General features: G+C 43.0%; 1 protein-coding gene across 2 annotated transcripts in view; it reads left to right on the forward strand.

Annotated features, from left to right (window-relative positions):
- Positions 1–4033: 4033 nt before the first annotated feature.
- The window catches only part of LOC137384190 (WW domain-binding protein 2-like), a 118444-nt gene continuing 102418 nt past the window's right edge, over positions 4034–20059 (forward strand). Inside the window, exon 1 of one of the 2 annotated variants that reach the window (XM_068057832.1) lies at positions 4034–4096. In XM_068057832.1, the coding sequence (XP_067913933.1) occupies positions 4059–4096 (38 nt within the window). In that variant the 5' untranslated portion in view covers positions 4034–4058. Of the gene's footprint in view, positions 4097–10905; positions 10924–20059 lie in introns of those variants that run through there. The other variant, XM_068057834.1, reaches the window with a different exon arrangement.

The raw sequence follows: 20059 nt of genomic DNA on the forward strand, positions 1-20059 counted from the left end.
GTGAGTGCTGCCATCTGTGATCTCCTTCTAATGGTGTGTTACCAGGTGCTATGCAACCAGCAACTTGTCCACTCAACCTAAATGAAGCAAATATTACACGGGGGGGGCAGGTGTCTCTCCCATCACTGTTTATTTTCCCTTCTCATCCTCTCTTGAAGATGCTGACCCAGGTTAGAGTACAGATCCACAGGAGCTGGATGTTCCCCATTATCTCATCTAGTGGCCATTAGAGTCTAGAGGGTGTTAACAAGCTGTTCAGGGATGGGGGTATCACAGCTGATCACCTGATGCCCACTCTCCTGATATCACTCTGTAGAAGTTGGTTTCCCTCCTCTTCTGTCTGTTACCAATTGACATCAACAGTTTCCTTCTCCAATTTCAGCTAGAATAGTGTGCTGGCTTCATGTTTTCTATTCTGCTTGTATCTTGTACTCTGGGAGGTCTGAGTTTTGTTACTCCGTCTCTTTAACACCGGGATTCAGCCAACATCACTTTAAAAAAAAAAGAATCGCATTATCTGGTTGTTATTTCGTTGCTGTTTGTGGGAGCATGTGCACAAATTTGCTGCCAGGTTTCCTACATTACAACAGTGATGGCACTTCAAAAAGTACTTATTTGGCTGTAAAGCACTTGGAACATCCTGAGGTGATGAAAGGAATTATATAAATAAAGTCTTTCTCTGCTTATGCATAAAAAGCCCAATTACTGGAAAAGAGGAGATACAGTGCAATACTTGTATGACTGCCTAATTCAAGATTGCACACCCATGTTGATGTCAGTGGGACCAACCCTTCTAATATGACTTTTAGAATGTGTCTCCACCCTGCCAAGGGCTGGTATGTGTGTGTTTTAATCTCTCTGTGTGATCTGGGATCCTCTTTCGACTTTGAGTTAATATTTGTTGCAGTAGAGGAGTTGTTCAGTTCAGTCACGGATGTAAAAAAAAAACCTTCAGCTCCAACTGCCAAACCTGTAAGTGTCCAGAAGTTTTTATTTGCAGTTGGCCATTTTTGTTTTGTAAGTTTTTCTCTCCTGCTTCTCAGCCAAGTGGTCAGTCTTTCTCTGTTAGACAGTGGATGCTGACAGGCTATTTGACCAAGGGGGCCTTAACAGGCAGATCTGACATTGCACTATTCCGGTGATCAGGAGTGAAATTCCTGGCTGATTTTTTTTCTACACCTCCCTGGTTTAGGGATCAGTTGTAAACATCTCTATCACTACCCTAACTCAAACCAGCCCACTCTGCAGAAGCTGCAGATTGAACTTGGGATCTTACGGTTTGTCTTGCTGTTGTTCAGTTACTTGAGGCACTAGGGGACAGCTTTATATGAGCATTTCAAAAGATTTGACCCTGTAATAACTGGTTTAATTAAATAAGGTTGTTCCCCCTTTACCCAGACAGTCTCAGCTAGAATGAAATGCAAAATGGTGCTCCAAATCTAAATCATTCCCCAGCATCCTTGCTGCAAAATTGTAGCAAGTGTTCGGTTAGCTCCCACTTCACCAAACCGGCTTGTGCTAGGAAGGAACCAAAAAAGTTGAGAAAATTTGCCCACTCAATAAAGAGCAAATTGTGGTGTCCCAGTAATATATTTATTTATTTAGAGATACAGCACTGAAACAGGCCCTTCGGCCCACCGAGTCTGTGCTGACCAACAACCACCCATTTATACTAACCCTACAGTAATCCCATATTCCCTACCACCTACCTACACTAGGGTCAATTTACAATGGCCAATTTACCTATCACAGGGAGAACTTGCAAACTCCGCACAGGCAGTACCCAGAATCGAACCCGGGTCCCTGGAGCTGTGAGGCTGCGGTGCTAACCACTGTGCAGCCCCAAAATAATGAAAGAATCCATCTGAAGAGGTGATTCATCACCATTCAGTTGGTTTGATTTTTTTTTCTTCCTTAAGCGATGGAGAAACAGGGCTCACCGCAACAAATACCAGAGTAGAAAATATTCCAGCCCAGAAACCAGCTATTGGGCTGGTATTTTTCTCTACACGAGCCATCAAGTCTAATCCCAATCTCTTGCTAACTCCCCAGACCCTTTTAATATGCCACCCTGTCTAAACCCACTCTTTCTCTCACTCCCCATACCCTTCAATATCACACCTCGTCTAATCCTACCCTCCTGCTCACTTTCCATCCCATTGTATATACTAGTCAAATCCTACTTACTCTCCATACCCTTTCATATCCCACCTAATCTGATCCCACTCTCTTCACACCCCATACCTTCTAATATTGTTCTTTTCAAGCAGCTATCCCTTTTAATTCCCTTTTAAAAGAATTCAAGATATTCAGGTTTAAAGAGCCTCCAGGTGTCCAAACAGACGCAGAACTACTCCCATCACCTTCTTTTCAAACTCATCCACCATACCAGCCTTCATAATCACTTTCTGGTAATAGCCCCAGTCAATGGCTGGAGGTTTCTCTGCAAGTGATGTCAACCTTTGGGAAAACAAACAGCAGGCTAGTAATTCAGTGATTGAGGTCAAATCCCAGCAGAGCAATTTTAGAATTGGAATTCAGATTGAAATATCTGGAAAATAAAAAGATGGTGTCAGTTGAATTGATCATGAAGCTGTTGGATTGTCATAAAGACCCAACTTGTTTACTGATGTGCTTTAGGGAGGGAAATCTGTTCTGTGACTCCAATGTCCTAACCAATGTGATTGACTCTTAATTGCCTTCTGAAACTGCCTAGAAAACCAATCAGTTGTATCATGCGCCATGCCACTTTCTCAGGGCAGCTGGGACTGGGCAATAAATGTGACAATGCCAGCAGTGCCAACATTCTGAGAATGAATAAAATGGCATTAATGTCTTGGAGAACAGAAGCATATGCTTTAAATAGTTTCCTATTCTGTCCTACCCCAGCTGTTTAAAATGAACTGTCAAATTTTTGAGGCCCTGGATCATCCTAAAGAGGGAGCTGCTCCAAACCTTGAAGCTCCTGGGTAGGTGTGTCATAGGACCTTGTGAGGAGTTTAGAGGCCACACTTCAGTCTCTTCTGGTTCTTGGCCCATGGTGTCAAATTGGCAATATTACTCAGAAAAGCCACAGGATGGTTGTTGTAGGGTCGGGAATAATGTTCCACTGCTGTATTTGGGGTAGAGCAGAAGTGGGATGTTCTGTGGTTGGAACTAACACACCTTGGTGAGACGGTGAAGGGGGAACTTTAACTCATGCTATACCTGACCTGGGAGTGTTTGATGGGACAGTGTACATGGAGCTTCACTCAATATGTAACCAGTGTCTTGCCTGTCCTGGGAGTGCTTGGGACAAAAATGCTAGAGGTGCCATGAGGAAAGATTTCTTTTTCACGGTGAGTTATGATGATCTGGAATGTACTGTCTGAGGGTAGTGGAAGCAGATTCAATAGTAACTTTCAAAAGAGAATTGGTAAATACTTAAAAGGGAGAAAATTGTAGAGCGATGGCGAAAGAGCTGGTGACTGGGACTAACTCAAAGAGCGGACACAGGCATGATGGGTGGAATGGCTTCCTGTACTGTATCATTCTATATAATTAATAGCAATTATAAATAAGAAAATTAATGTGTCAGTAATATAACAAATATAATAAATAGAAATAAACCCCAGCTGGGCCCAGTTGAGTGCATGCTGAGCCTAGGAACTCACAGGGAGCTTTACCCTAACCTGTGCTGTACCTGCCCTAGGAGTGTTTGATGAGGACGCTGAATACATGGATTGGGAAGTGTTCAGTAATAGATAAGTACAAAATGTAAAAACAGCTGAGTTTTTTTAAACTCTTGATGCTTCTTCTGGGAGGAATAAGGTTTGTGATGACCCCTTAAGCCTCTTATTCAATTGATCCATCCTCAACCAAGGGTTGAGGAAAATGTGAGCAGTTATTGCCCTGTTGTGGTGTGGGGTAAGGGTATTGCTTGTTAATGAGCCGAGCTGGTCAGTGTCCCTTTAAGAAGCTGGATCAGCGGGTGAGTGTCCCTTTAAAAGGGGCGGGGCAGCATCATTCCCGCTGTCGATCCGTTTCCAGATGCTTCTCTCCATCAGTCTGGCGGGGAGATGGCGATCAACAGGCCGGGGGAGCTCGTCAGCGACAGGTACCAGGGCCCGGCCCGGGCTGGGAAGGAGGCCAGGCTAGGCCTAGGATGCAGGCATTCAACTGCCGCAGGCTGGGGTTGTTTTTTAATTTGTTAATTATGTCTTTTATATTACATGTTTTTCAATTATATTGCTGATTATATTTATGAATTATAATATCGAATGATACAATACAGCGGAGGCCATTCTGCCCATCATGCCTCTGCTAGCTCTTTGAAAGAGTCCAATTAATCCCACTCCCCAGCTTTTTCTTCATTGCCCTGTAATTTGCTCTCTCCAAGTATTCAATTCTCTTTTGAAAGTTATTATTGAATTTGCTTCCACTGCCCTTTCAGGCAGCACATCATAACTCGCTGTGTTGGGAAAAAAAAAACTTTTTCCTCATGGCGCTTCTGGCTTTTTTGTCAATTACCTTAAGTCTGTGTCTTTTTCCTGCCAGTGGAAACTGTAACCAAGGAAAAACCATCAAAACCCTTCATTATTGAATGTCAACTGTGGTTCAGTTGGTATCACTCAGACCTGTAAGTCAGAATGTTGTGGTTCAAGTCCCACTCTAGAGATTTGAGCAGATAATCTAATCTAATGCTCCAGTGCATTATTGAGGAGTATCCTCTTTCAGATGAGGCGTTAAGGCCGAGCCCCCTCAGGTGGTTGTAAACAATTGCATGGTACTGGTTTGAGGGAGGGTAGAGGAGTTCTCTTGGGTGTCCAGGCTGATATTTATCTTTCAATCTGTAGTGATGTTGATTATTTTGTCATCACATTGATGTTTGTGGGAGCTTGCTGGATGCAAATTGACTGCTGCGTTTCCTACATTACCACATTGACAACACTTCAAAAAGTACTTCATTGGCTATAAAGCGCTTTCAGTCATAGTCATGGAGAGTAATTTATGGCATAGAAGGAGGCTATTTGACTCAGCTAATCCATCTGGCTGTCTGTGGAGCAATCCAGTCAGTTCCACTCCCCCGCTTGATTTCCCCATAGCCCTGCAGTTTATTCCCTTCAAGGGCCCATCCAGTTTCCTTTTGAAATAGTTGATTGTCTCCACTTACACTGCCTTCGTAGGCACGTCATTACCACTCACTGCAGAAAAGAAAGTTCTTCCTCACGTTCCCCCTGCATCTCTTGCCCAAAACCCTTAATCTGTCTCCTAGTCCTTGTGCCATCAGTTAATTTATCTAAGTCTGTCTTATACACCTCTATCAAATCTTCCCTCAATCTCCTTTGCTCCAGGGAGAAAAATCCCAGCTTTTCCAACCTAACCTTGCAGTTAAAATCCCTCATCCCTGGAACCATTCTAGTAAATCTCCTCTTCACCCTCTCAAGGACTCTCACATCCTTCCTAAAGTGTGGTGACCAAAACTCCAGTTGGGGGCTAACCAGAGCTTGGTAAAGGTTCAGCATAACTTCCCTGCTTTTGTACTCTATGAAGCCCAAATTCCCAAATGCTTTGCTAACCACTCTCTCAATATGTCCTGCCACCTTCAAAGATTGATGTCCATGCACCCCCAGGTCCCTCTGTTCCTGCACACTTTACAACTGTGCCATGAAGTCTATATTGCCTCTCCCTATTCCTTTCTGCCAAAATACATCACCTCACTTGTCTGTATTAAATTCCATCTGCCACTTGTCTGCCCATTCTGCTAGCCTATCAATGTCCTGTTGCAGGCAGTTCATATCATCCTCACCGTTTGCCACCATATCATTGGCAAATTTTGAAATTCTACTCTTTATTCCAAGATCCATGTTATTTATATATAGCAAAAAAAAGCAGTGGTCCCAGCACTGACCCTTGGAGAACACTACTGTCTACCATCCTCCAGTTGAAAAAAAACCATTTACCACAACTCACTGTTTTCTGTCTTTAAGCCCATTTTTAAAATCCAATTGGACACTGACCCTTCTATTCCATGAGCCCCAATTTTGTTAACCAGCCTGTTATGTGGTAGTTTATCAAAAGCTTTCTTAAAATCCATATAGACAACATTTACTGCATTTCCTTCATCAACGTTCTCTGTTACTTCATCAAAAATTCAATTAGATTAGTCAAGCATGATCCATGCTGGTTCTCCTTAATTAACTCAAACCTCTCCAAGTGCCTGTTGACCCACCCCCCCGATTATTGTTTCCAAAACCTTACCTACCACTGATGTTAAAGTAACTGGCCTGTAACTTTGGGATGCCCTGAGGAAAAAAAAAGAAAGACTTGCATTTATATGGCACTTTTTACAATCACCAACCATCTCAAAGTGCTTTACAATCAATGAAGTACTTTTTGAAGTTAAGTCACTGTTGTAGGAAAGGTTGTGAAAGGTGTTATAGAAATGCAAGTCTTTCTTTTTGAACACCTCAAGTAAATCTTAACTTGCTGTGTTCTAAGGAGAACAGTCCCAGCTTCTGCAACTGGAGTCCCTCATCCCTGGTACCATTCTAGTAAATCTGTTCTATGCCTTCTCCAAGGCCTTGATGACCCTCTTCCTACAGTGTAGTGCCCAGAATTGAACACAGTACTCCAGCTGAGGCCTAAGCAGTGTTTTCCGAAGGTTTAGTATAACTTTCTTGCTTTTGTACCCTATGCCTTTATATTTATAAAGCTAATTATCCCATATGCCAATTAACAGCCTTCTCAACTTATTTTGCCACCTTTTAAAGATTTGTGTATGTACACCCCAGGTGTCTGTTCCTGCAGCCGCTTTCAAGTTATACCATTTAGTTTATATTGCCTCTCTTGACATTTTGGTACAAAGGATATCACTTTACACTTCTCTGCATTAAAATCCATCGGCCATTTGTTTGCCAATTTCACCAGTCCATGTCCTGAAGACTGTTACTATCTTCATTGACACCAAGTCACAGAGTTGTTACAGCACAGGAGGAGGCCATTCGGCCTGTCGTGTCGGCACTGGCTCTCCAAAAGAGCAATTTACGTAGCGCTACTTGCTGGCCTTTTCCCTGTCGCCCTGCACATTCTTCCTTTTCGGATAACGATCCAATTACCCTTTGAATGCCTCAATTGAACATGCCTCCACCAGACTCTCAGGCAGTGCATTCCAGATCCTAACCACTTGCTGCGTGAAAAGGTTTTTCCTTTATGTTGTTATTGCTGCTTTTGCTAATTACCTTAAATCTGTGCCCTCTTGTTCTCAATCCCTCCACCAATGGGAACAGTTTTTCCCTATTTACCCTATCTAGACCCCTCCATGATTTTGAATACGTCTATCAAATCTCCTCTCAACCTTCTCCAAAGAAAACGGCCCCAACTTTTCCAATCTATCCGTGTGACTGAAGTTCCTGATCCCTGGAACCATTCACGTGAACTTTTTTCTGCGCACTCTCCAATACCTTCACATCTTTTCTAAAGGTGGATCCCAGAACTGGACGCAGTACTCCAGTTGAGGCCAAACCTATGTTTTATATAAGTTTAACATAACTTCCTTGCTTTTGTACTTTATGCCCCTATTAATGAAGCCTAGGCTGCTGTATGCTCTATTAACTGCTCTCTCAACCTGTCCTGCCACCTTCAATAATTTATACACATATACTGCCATATACAACCAGATCCCTCTGCTTCTGCACTCCCTTTAGAATTGCACCCTTTATTTTATATTACTGAATACCCAATATACATCGCAAAGAGCAGTAGCCTAACTAGCCCCTGGGGGACACCACTGTATACTTCCCTCTAGTTTGAATAATAACTGTTCGCCAATACTCTATGCTTGCTGTCCCTTAATAAATTTTGTATGCACGTTGCCACTGTCCCTTTAATCCCATAAACTTTAATTTTGTTAACAAGCTTATTATGTGGCAGTCTGTCAAAAGCCTTTTGAAAGTCCATTTTCACATCAACCGCACTACACCTATCAACCCTCTGTTACCTCATCAAAGAACTCGACCACATTAGTCAAACACAATTTGCCTTTAACACATCTGTGCTGACTTTCATTTATTAGTCCATACTTTCCCAAATGCTGATGAATTTTGACCTGTATTATTGTCTGTAAAAGTTTCCTCAACACTGACATTAGGCTGACTGGCCTATAGTAGTGGGTTTATCCTCTCCCCTCTTCGAACAGGGGTGTAACATTTGCAGTCCTCTGGCACCACCCCCATATCCAAGGAGAATTGGAGGATTCTGGCCAGAGCAGCCACAATTTCCACTGTTACTTCCCTCAGCAACCTAGGATGTATCCCATCCAGACCAGGTGACTTTTTCACTTTGAGTACTTCCAATCTTTTAAGGAGTTCGGCCTGGATTTCATGTTGGTAATGATAACGATGTTAACAGTGCTCACCATCAATGTTCCCTCTGAGATGCGCGTGTGTGCAGCCGTGCAGCAGTCTGGAATGTGCCATGCCTTGTAATAAACAAGCTGCTCACAAAAGGGAACACGAGCAGTGGGCCGCAACATTGCAAGTACCTGGGGGAAAAAATGAAATAAATTATAGCTGTGATTGGAGGAGCAGCAGAAGGTGAGGGAGATGTCCAGAAGTGAGAAGGACTGGAGGCAAGGAGCCAGACAAGGCCTCGGAGGCCCTGGAGAGACTGAGCTTCAGAAGGTAAGAATGCTCCAGATTCATTGGCCAAGGGTTGTGGGAGTTGGAAAAATTCCCTGGTAGCTGGTGGGGGAGGGGAGGGGAGGGGCTGAACAAGATGGGGCCCACAGAGCATCTGGTTGGCAGCCTTGGATTCGAGCGAGACTTGGTGCGCTCCCCATTCAGAAGCTGTCAATGCTCCAGGACTCAGCCTGGAGCCAAATGACCCGGAAAGCCCCATAGCGACTAAAGGTCACAAACCCAATGGGCACGGCCAGATTAACACACAGTCTGGGATGAAGTTGATCGATGGATTTAGTCTCAATGAGAACGGAATGCTTTTTCAATGGGCAGGTTTATGATGCAGATTGGGTTATTGATCATATATTGGTCTATTAACATATAACTTTATCATTGACTGAGCCACATATACCAGCCTGGAACCTACCTAGGTTAATGGATAATGGATGAGAGCCCAGATTATATAAGTTTTATTTCACTGCTCGGCAAGATGAATGGATCTTTAAGGTTGCTTGATCTAATCTCAAACTTTCAAGCTGTGTGCCTCCTCCTGCTCACTTTGCTTCTTATCTACTCCCTGAAATGGCAAGCTTTTATGTCAGGAAAGGGGAACGAACAGTCGGGTGTGGGATTCATGAGAAGAGGTAGAATGGAACATGTGTGAGGAGAAAGGTGGATTGACAAGTGAGAGCATTACAATGTGATCTGTTAAAGGAGAGGTGGATTGGAACCAACGAGATGTGGAGGTGGAATGGGACCTTTTTGAAGAGCATGTTTGTGAAGGAATACAGCTATAATAAGGGGTTGCATGGTTTAAAAAGTTATTTTCCTATGAATTAGGGATTAAAAAATTAAAAGCAGAGCTACATCTGCCTGGAAGGGTGGAAGGAGCCCATACCAAGACATGTTCAAGGATGCCAACATCCTGTGGCATATTAACTTTATCTCCTCACACAAAGGCAGTTTCTGAAAAACAGGAACTTGCTTCTGAAAAGCAAAACATACTTTAGTAAAGTACTGATAGTACAAATCTTCTAAATAATCATTGAAATTTACCACAACCTAACAATGGATAATGTTATTTTCTACGGATGCAGTTAACTTACCTGTTAGCTGAATCCGGGAAACGGAGTTAGAATCTTAAACACTGTTGTGTAGTTAGTAAGCACATCATTAAGTGCAACCTTCACTATTCTGTTAGCTTTAGGGATATTGACCAACATCTGTGCTTACAGCTTCCTGCTGGCTCGGCCTTTTCCTTAGAAATTAAATAGTGTGGATTTCAACTAGAAATTGACAGCTATGTAGCCTTATTTGGGACATAGAAGGAGACAAACTTACTTGCAAGAGAGGTAACACCCCCATACGTTTAAAAAAAAAAACTAGCTATGCAGCTTAGAAACAGTATAAGTATTGGAACCACACAGTGGATCTTTAGAATCATTGGATTCATTCCAGCCTTTCTCATCGTAAAGGTACAAGCTATCTGGTGCGGCAATGATAGTTCCCCTTATTTGGGTTCAAGCTATCTCGTTAAACTCTGTAGCTATCTACTCGGGGATTTAAGGTAGATGCTGCTTTCAATTTTGATGGATATCTTAAATATTTTACTGTAACATTATTTAGGCTTAAAACTTGGATTCTCTACTAGGAATAAGATTATACTTTCTTTTCCTAGAACTATTAATGTTGCGATTGTTTTACTCATCAAAATGTGAATTGGTTTGTCATGCAGGCCCCCACCTGCTAAGTATGAGGCATTTTAATCTCGCCACATGGAAATTAAATTTCAAACTGTTGTTGAAATGTAGAAAGGACTTGCATATTAATAGACAGGGTTTGGAAGGACAAAGCAGCCATTCCCTGACACATTCAACCCACAATGGACTTTTGATCACCAGGTGTTGAAGGTTGGGGTGCTCGCATTCCAGGTTGACTGCTAAGATGCCGAATACACAAACGGACATGGTCAAACCAGCTAGTCACATGACGAACCTGCTGGGCAAAGTGAGTTTTTTGAATCTGTACAAACAGTTTGGGCAGAAAGCAGAATGCTCCTGGACTGTGAAGATCTCTCCTGTCTGCCTGCTCCCATCTCTTTCTGACGAGCCTCTGAATCCACTGAAGACACATGAACCCCAAGAGAGAAAAGTCTCCTGCAGCAAACAAGGTTTAAGAAGCATACTGGGCCCCAACGAAAAGCAAGATCTACCTACAATCGAGGACTGTACAGTGAACTCGAAGAACTATAACAAAAACTCTGCAGGTATTGCCTCAAACTTTTTCACTTTATTTTTCTTCTCTTTTCTGTCTCTATTTGCATGTATCTATCGCGTATGCATGCTACCATGGGCGCGTCATGTATCCGTAGGTGTCAACCGAATTAGAGTTTAATAAATTTCAACTTTTCTTCTTTAAACGTAAGCAAGCCTGTTTGTGCTGGTTTCTTTGCCTTATAATTGGAAAGCGGTGAACAAGGTTTCACCAAGGGGGAGCTAAAAAAAACACTGTTTAAAATTAAACTCTGTTACAGTAAGACCAGGTGAAGGCTGAAGGAGAACTCTAGACTTCTTTCTCACCTGATCGTAACAGGTTCTTTAATAAACTTCTATATAATTTTGAAAATATATTGTCTCGTATATAGTCTTCTGTATCTCAGCTTGAGAACCCAACACTGCAAACTCTTTAGTGGGCAGGTACGTTATTGAGGTGAGATGCCCGGACCCTTATAATACCCTGGTTGTTTTAATCTGGCTAAAACTTGTTTAAAAAGGCTATCTGGAGGATGGTAATATCTTCGGCTGGTTCCTTTCCTTTGGGAGAGTTAGATCAGTTCTTCAGATCCATTCAAGTGTCCGTGAGATCTGTCTTTCGCAACCTTAAGTGAGACTGATCATCTGGGGAGTAAGCCTGATTTGGAATGGTCCCAAAATGGGGCTGGAATTATAATCAGGAGAATGGGACTAGTGGGAGGAGAGCAATATTCCCTCTAACAAGCGTGCATGTTCGCACATTGAAATAAAGAGGCTGCTGACAACATTGTGAAAGTTCAGAATGTAACCATTCATGGACAAAAATATGCTCAGAGGCTTTTGTATCCCGCCCAATACAAAGGAAATGTAGAGGGAGCAATGCTTACCGTTTATTATGAAGTAAATTGGGCAGCCACTTTTGGCATTCGCACATACACATTTAAAGGTGGAAGTTGGAAGTTGCTGTAAGAGATGCCACATTTCTGCACAGAGTGCACTGTAGCAGTCCTTGCTGATAGACTTCATTAAAAGACGTGCAACAGTGTGAATTTGGGGTACTACCCACTAGTTCCCCATTAAAGGTACCATTAAAAAGTTGGGGCTGTTGCATTCAGGGGTGAGTGAATTTTTAACAGCAAACCAAACAACCTCTCTGGCCCTGAATATAATTTTACAAGTGTGGAGTCTCAGTGCCTCAGAATTTAATTAGTGTTGGAGATTTTTGAAAAAAATTGTATTTTTAATGTATATAATAAAAACAAGAAATGCTGGAGATACTCAGCAGGTCTGGCAGCATCTGTGGAGAGAGAGAAGCAGAGTTAATGTTTCAAGTCTGACCTTTCATCAGAACTGGCAAAAGTTAGAAAAGAATTAGGTTTTAAGCAAGTGAAGGGGTGGGGGAGAGAATAAATGCTCTGCATGCCGCTGGCACTCTGGTGTGCCTGTGCAGACCCCTTTTTCTTCATTCATGGAATATGGATGTCACTGGCAAGACCAACATTTATTGTCCAACCTAATTATTCTTGAAAAGGTGGTGGTGAGCTGCCTCCTTGAACAGCTGCAGTCCATGTGTTGTAGATGCACCCACAAGGCTATTAGGGAGGAGTTTCAGGATTTTGACACTGATAATGAAGGAACAGCCATATAATTCCAAGTCAGGATGGTGTGTGGCTTGAACGGGAGCTTGCAGGCAGTGAGTATTCCATTACATTCATGACTTGTGCCTTGTAGATGGTATAGGTTTTGGGGAAACAGGAAGTGAGTTACTCGCCACAGAATTCCCAGCTTCTGACCTGCTCTGGTAGCCACGGTATTTAGGTGGCTGGTCAATTCCTGCAGTGATGACCTGGTGTTGAGATGATTGGCTTCCAACAACCACAACCATCTTCCTTTGCGCTAGGTATGACTCCAACCAGTGGAGAGTTTTCGAGCTGATTCCCACTGACTTCAGTTTTGCCAAGGCTCCTTGATGCCACATTCGGTCATATGCTGCATTGATGGCCTGGATGTCGGAAGTGTATCCCACATCTCGGACCCCAGTTTTAAGCCTAAAAAATGGGCATTATACAGCCCCATTTCTCCACCTCTGATTGATTCTTGAGATGTGAAGGGGTTGGGTGAAATACTAGGATCTACTTGTCTTAGATAATATATAACATAGAATTATTATAGCATAGAAACTGCCATTTGGCCCAACCTGTTCATGCCGATGTTTATGCTGTTCTCCACCTTCTTTCATCCTACTTCACCTTTATTTAACTTTTTAGCTCTTACGTTTATGTGGCTTCCTTTTAAATGTGTTTATGCTATTTGCCTCAACTCCACTTGGTACCAAGTTGCACATTTTCAACCATTGTTTGAGTAAAAACAATTCTCCCGAATTCCTTTATTGGATTTATTAGTGACTACCTTTATAGTTATGGCTTCCAGTTGTGGACTTGTCACCAATTTCTCTATATTAAATTTAAAAACAGTTTTGTTGTTGGGTTGCAGACCCTCCGATTGAGTTTCCCTTGTGGGCCAGAGGGTCTTTTAAACATTGTGGAATTTATATTCACAGCCTGGAGCTTGGTTTCTGGTACTTGAACAGGTCTCAGCCCACAGCCTACCTTGATGTTCACCTGGTTTAGTTAAACCCTAAAGGAAAATCTCGAGTTTTATATCTACCCAAGATCAATACAGCAATGCTTTGCAATATGATTAATGGCTAATGCTGGGTCAATTGAAATTTTCAAGGTGGCTAGATTTTTGTTAGGTAATGATATTAAGAGATATGGAACAAAGGGGTGACTGGAATTGAGATATAGATCAGGCCATAATCTAACTGGTGGCACAGACTAGAGGGGCTGATTGGCCTATTGCTATTCCGAGGAGAAGTGCTATCTAATGCTGAAACCAAGGCACCCACTACAGAGTTTTTAAATATTTATATATGTTTTCTGTGCCCTTCTGTGTCTTCAAACTGTCTACTGCATTAACAGTGTTTACCTGAAACAATTGTCCAGTATAGACTCGACTGGAAGACTGGTTCATGCTGATAAGTTGCAACATCTTAGAAATAGCTTGGCCCCAAACCCCAAACAGCTGAATGCTGGACTACGTAGTTTTTAAATGGGCTGACAAATTCTAAATCGTAAACAAAGTTTAAAAAAAAAAAATGTTCTTGGGATGTGAGTGTTGCTGGCATTTATTGCCCATCCTTAATTGCCCTGGAGCAGATGGTGGAGAGCCACCTTGAACCCCTGCAGTCCATTGGTGTAGGTATACCCACAGTGCTGTTGGGAAGGGAGTTCCTGGTTTTTGACCCAGTGACAGTGAAGCAAGGCTTTTGACAAGGTCCTACATGGCAGACTGGTTTAAAAAAAATTCCAGGGAAATGCAGCAGGATGGATACAAGAGTGGCAGGAAACAAAGGGTAATTGTTGACTGGTGTTTTTGCAACTGGAGGGCTGTTTCCAGTAGTGTTTTGCAGGGTCCCCTGCTTTTTTGTGGTGTACATATTAACGATTTAGATGTGAATGTAGGGGGAATGATCAAGTTTGCAGCCAACACAAAGATTGGCCGTGTGGTGGATAGCTGCGGGAAGATATTGATGGTCTGGTCAGAAGGACAGAAAAGTGGCAAATGGAATTCAACCTGAGAAATGAGAGGTGATGCATTTAGGGAGGTCAAACAAGGCAAAGGAATACACGATTAATGGGAAGATACTGAGAGGTGTAGAGGAAGTGAGGGACCTTGGAGTGAATGCCCACAGATCCCTGAAGATAGCAGGACAGGTTGATAAGGTGGTTAAGAAGGCATATGGAATCCTTTCCTTTATTAGCTGAGGTATAGAATATAAGAACAGGGAGGTTATGCTCAAACTGTATAACTCATTGGTTAGGCCACAACTTGAGTACTGTGTGCAGTTCTGGTCACCTCATTACGGAATGGATGTAATTGCACTAGAGAGGGTACAGAGGAGATTTACGAGGATGTTGCCAGGACTGGAGAAAAATGCAGCAATGAGGAAAGATTGGATAGGTTGGGGTTGTTCTCCTTGGAACAGAGAAGGCTGAGGGGAGATCTGATTGAAATGTACAAAATGTTGAGGGGCCTGGATAGAGTGGAGGCGAAGGGTCTATTTACCTTCGCAGAGAGGTCAGTGACTCGGGGGTATAGATTTAAAGTGATTGGTAGAAAAATTAGAGGGGAGATGAGGAAAAGTTTTTTTCACCCAGAGGCTGCCTGAAAGGGTAGTTGAGGCAGAAACACTCAACTCATCCAAAAGGAGTCTGGATGTGCATCTCAAGTGCCGCAATCTGCAGGGCTATGGACCATGCTGTAAGGTGGGATTGGAATGGGTGGATCGTTTTTCGGCTGATACAGACACAATGGGCCAAGTGGCCTTTTTCTGTGCCTTAAATTTTGTATGTTTTTATGAAGGATTGGCAATATACTTCTAAGTCAGGATGATGTGTGATGAGAGGGGAACTTGCAGGAGGTAGCATTCCCATGCATCTGCTGCCCTTGTTCTTCTAGGTGGTAGAGGTCACAGGTTTGGAAGATGCTGTCAAAGGAGCCTTGGCAAGTTGAATCATATAAGTGGTATGCACTGCTGCCACTGTGCATTGGTAGTTAAGGGAGTGAATGTTGAAGGTGGTGGATGGGGTGCCAGTCAAGCTGGCTGCTTTATCCTTGATGGTGTCAAGCTTCTTGAGTGAAGCTGCACTCATCTAGGCAAGTGGAGCATATTCCATCACACTTCTGACTTGTGTCTTGTAGATGGTGGGTTTGGGAAGTCAGATGAGATGCTCGCTGCAGAATACCCAGCCTCTGACCTATTTTAGCCACAGTATTTATGTAGCTGGTCCAGTTCAGTTTCTGGTCAATGTATTTTAAATATTTTAAGTAGAATGTCTGTTTCCCTGCACTCGCCCCTCCCCCAACCAGATATGTGCCTTGTGATCTGCAACCGTTGATAGTTATTTAAGGGGTAGACTTCTTCAATCTTCATTAGCAGAAAATGCATCGAAAGTTGAAACAAAATTCCTTCAATAGTCTGTAAAGGGCAGCACTGAGCCCTGCACATCAGTAGGTTCCAGGCTCAATTCCCAGTGTGTACTGGTCTTAGGGTGCTATAATAGTCCTCAGAGCTGCTGGGCTGAAATGGGGCATTGGCTAATTCAGCTAGTGCTCTTGCTTCTGTTCCTGCATAGAATTAAAGAAAAGAAAAATAACTTGTATTTCTATAACTTTTACAACCTGAGGATGTCCCAAAGTGACTTTACAGCCAAAGAAATAGTTTTGAAGTGTTACTGTTGGAATGTAGGAAATGCAGCAGCTAATTTGCACACAGCAAACTCCTACAAACAGAACTGAGATATGATCAAATAATCTATTTCAATGATGTTGGTTGAGGGGTAAATATTGGCCAGGACACCAGGGAGAATTCCCCCTCTTCTCTTCTTTGAAACAGTGTCCACTAAGAAACCAGACCGGGTCTTGGTTTATCATTTCATCTGCAAGACAGCACCTCCTGATGGTGCACTATTCCCTGAGTACAGAACTGAAGTGCCAGCCTAGATTATGTGCTTAAGTCTCTGGAATGGGGCTTGAACTCACAACCTTCAGACTCTGAGGCAGGGGTACTACCACTGAGCCAACACAGGCCAGCCTAATATAGAATTTACAACATAAAAACAGACTATTGGGCAAGAAGGAGCTGGAGCGGAGCCGGGCTAGCAACCACTGCTGCTGTCTGTAGGATCAGAGCCTGTGTTCAGAAAGAAAAATCATGGTGTGACATCACAGAGAAGCAGGTAGTTGGTTGGTGAGTATTTCCTTTTTATCTTATCTAAAATAGGGAATAAACTGGTGCATCCTTTTTTTTTTAAAAGAAAGCTTTATTACTAGCAAGTTGTATTAAGGTTTATCAGCATTAATAAATCTTATTAATAGTAGTAAGGTGTATTAGTATTGGTTAAAATTTATTAGCAGTAGCAAGGTTATTAACTAATAGACAGATGAATGACAGGGCTGCTCCAACTTCTAGAGTGCACATCCTGTGTTATGTGAGAACTCCAGGAGGTATTCTTCAACCGGTATTCAGTTCTCAATACTGTGGAAAGTGATGGCTCATCTGGGGAGTGCAGCCAGAGCCAAGTCCATGGCACTGCAGCTGGCTCAGCTGCACAGTGGGGTGCACAAGAAATACTGGAAGAGCAATAGTGATAGGAGATTCGATAGGGGAACAGACAGACATTTCCAGTCGTAAATCCAGGATGGTATGTTGCCTCCTTGGTGCCAGGGTCAAAGATTTCACTGACTGCAGAGTACTCTGAGTGGAAAAGGTGAACAGCCAACAGTCGTGGTCCACGTTGGTACCAACGACTTAGGTAGGAAGAGAGGTGTGGTCCTGCAGAAAGAGTTTAGTGAGTTAGGTAAGAAATTGGCAAGCAGGACCTCAAAAGTAATTTCTCAATTACTCCCAGTACCACACGCAAATGAGTATAGAAATAGGAGGATAGTGCAGATGAATGCGTAGCTGGAGAGATGGTGCAGGAGGGAGGGCTTTAGATTCCTGGGACACTGGGACCAATTCTGGAGAAGGTGGGACCTGTACAGGCCGTACAAGTTGCACCTGAACAGAGCTGAGACAAATTTCCTTGTGATAGTTTAAATCCTCCCAAATAGCACTATCTTGGCATGGGTGTGGGAACCAGGAGAAAATATCAGAGAAATATGAAGGGGCAGAGAATACGGGGAGAGATAGATGGCACTAGATTTGGGAATAGTAACTTATTAGGTGGGGTCAGAGTAAGGGAGAAATTAATAGCATCTAAATCTGGGTTAATGCGAATGCATGGAATGTGATAAGATTGGTGAGTTACAGGCGCAGATTGACCTGTGGAAATATAGTGTTCTGGTTCTAACTGAGACCTGGCTTAAAGATGGACTGAACTGGGTGTTCAATATCCCTGGATACAAGTTGTTGAGGAACGATAGAAAAGGAAAGCAAGGTGAAGGGGGAGGTGGCGGTATTGATTAAGGAGCGCATTACCGAGCTGGAGAGAGGATATCCCTGAGAGGTCAAGAACAGAATCTATTTAGCTAGAGCTGAGGAATAAAGAAGGTGCAATTAGCCCCCAACTAATGGAAAGGATGAAGAGGAACAAATTTGCAAGGAAATTACAGAGAGATGCAAGAATTATAGAGTAGTTATAATGGGAGACTTTAATTATCCAAATATAGACTGGAATAATAGTAGTGTAAAGGGCAGAGAGGGGCAAGAGTTCCTAGAGTGTGTTCAAGAAAATTTTCTACAGCAGTATGTTTCCAGTCCAGCCACATGGGAGGCACTGCTGGACCTGGTTCTTGGCAAAGAGGTGGGCTGAACGGATCACATATCAGTAGGAGAACATTTAGGGGACAGCGATCATTGTATCATGAGGTTTAGGTTGGTTATGGAAAAGGACAAAGAACAATCTAAAGTAAGAATAATTAACTGGGGGGAAGCCAGCTTCAATGGGGTAAGAATGGATCTGGGCTGAATAAATTGGAATCAAAGGTTGGCAGGAAAAACAGTAGCTGAACAATGGGCTACCTTCAAAGGCGAGATAGTTCGGGCACAGTGAAAGTGTATTCCCTTGAAGGGGAAAGGTAGGGCAAATAAATCCAGAGCTCCCTGGATGACAAAAGAGATGGAGATGAAGAAGGAGGAAAAGTGTGCTTATGACAGATGTCAGGTAGATAATACAATGGAAAACCAGGCTGAATATAGATGGTTCAGAGGAGAAGTGAGAAAGCATATAAGAGAAGCAAAGAGTCAGTATGAAAAGAGACTGATAGCTAAAATAAAAGGGAATTCCAAAGTCGTCTTTCAGCATAATAGTAAAAGGGTGGTAGAAGATGGAGTAGGGTCGATTAGGGACCAAAAGGGGGATTTATGCATGGAGGCAGGAGGAATAGCTGAAGTATTAAATGAATACTTTGTACCTGTCTTTACCAAGGAAGAAGATGTTACCCCGGCTACAGTGAAAAAAGAGATTATTAATACCTCATCAATTTTAAATATTTCTAATGTATTAGATAGGCTGTCTGTACTTGATAAAGCACCAGAACTGGATGAGATGCATCCAAGGAAACTAAGGGAAGTGAGAGTGGAAATTGCAGAGGCACTGGCCATAATTTTCCAGTCTTCCTTAGACTCGGGTGATGCCAGAGGACTGGAGAATTACAAATGTTACACCCTTGTTCCCAAAAGGGTGTAAAGATAAGCTCAGCAACTACAGGCTAGTCTGTTTAACTTCAGTGGTGGAGAAACTTCTAGAAACAATAACTCCGGAGCAAATTAATAGTCACATGGACAAATGTGAGTTCATTAAGGAAAGCCAGCACGGATTTAAGGGAAAATCATGTTTAACTCACTTGCTGGAGTTTTTTGAAAAGGGAGGAGAGAGGGTTAATGAGGGCAATGTTGTTAACGTGGTGTACGTGAAGTTCCACAAGACATTTGATAAAGTGCCGCACAACAGACTTGAGCTCACTTATAGCTCATGAAATAAAAGGGACAGTAGCAACATGGATTTGAAATTGGCCGAGTGACAGGAAGCAGAGGGTTGGATTTTACATACTGGAAACGACCACGGAAAACCCAGCCCTGTTGACCCTGCAAAGTCCTCCTTACGAACATCTGGAGGCTTATGCCAAAGTTGGAAGAGCTGTCCCACAGACTAGTCAAGCAACAGCCTGACAGTCATACTCACGGAATCATACCTGACAGAAAATGTCCCAGACACTGCCATCACTATCCCTGGGTATGTCCTGTCCCACTGGCAGGACAGACCCAGTAGAGGTGGTGGTACAGTGGTATGTAGTCAGGAGGGAGGTGCCCTGGGAGTCTTCAACATCAACTAGGGACCCCATGAAGTCTCATGGCATCAGGTCAAATCCATGTTGAACAGCACTGGGAGGAAGCACAGAGGGTGGCAAGGGCACAGAACGTACTCTGGGTGGGGGACTTCAATGTCCATCACCAAGAGTGGCTCGGTAGCACCACTACTGACTGAGCTGGCCGAGTCCTTAGGGACATAGCTGTTAGACTGGGTCTGTGGCAGGTGGCGAGGGAACCAACAAGAGGGAAAAATATATTTGACCTCGTCCTCACCA

This window comes from Heterodontus francisci, chromosome 26 (genome assembly GCF_036365525.1).
Source record: "Heterodontus francisci isolate sHetFra1 chromosome 26, sHetFra1.hap1, whole genome shotgun sequence".
Lineage (NCBI taxonomy): Eukaryota > Metazoa > Chordata > Chondrichthyes > Heterodontiformes > Heterodontidae > Heterodontus > Heterodontus francisci.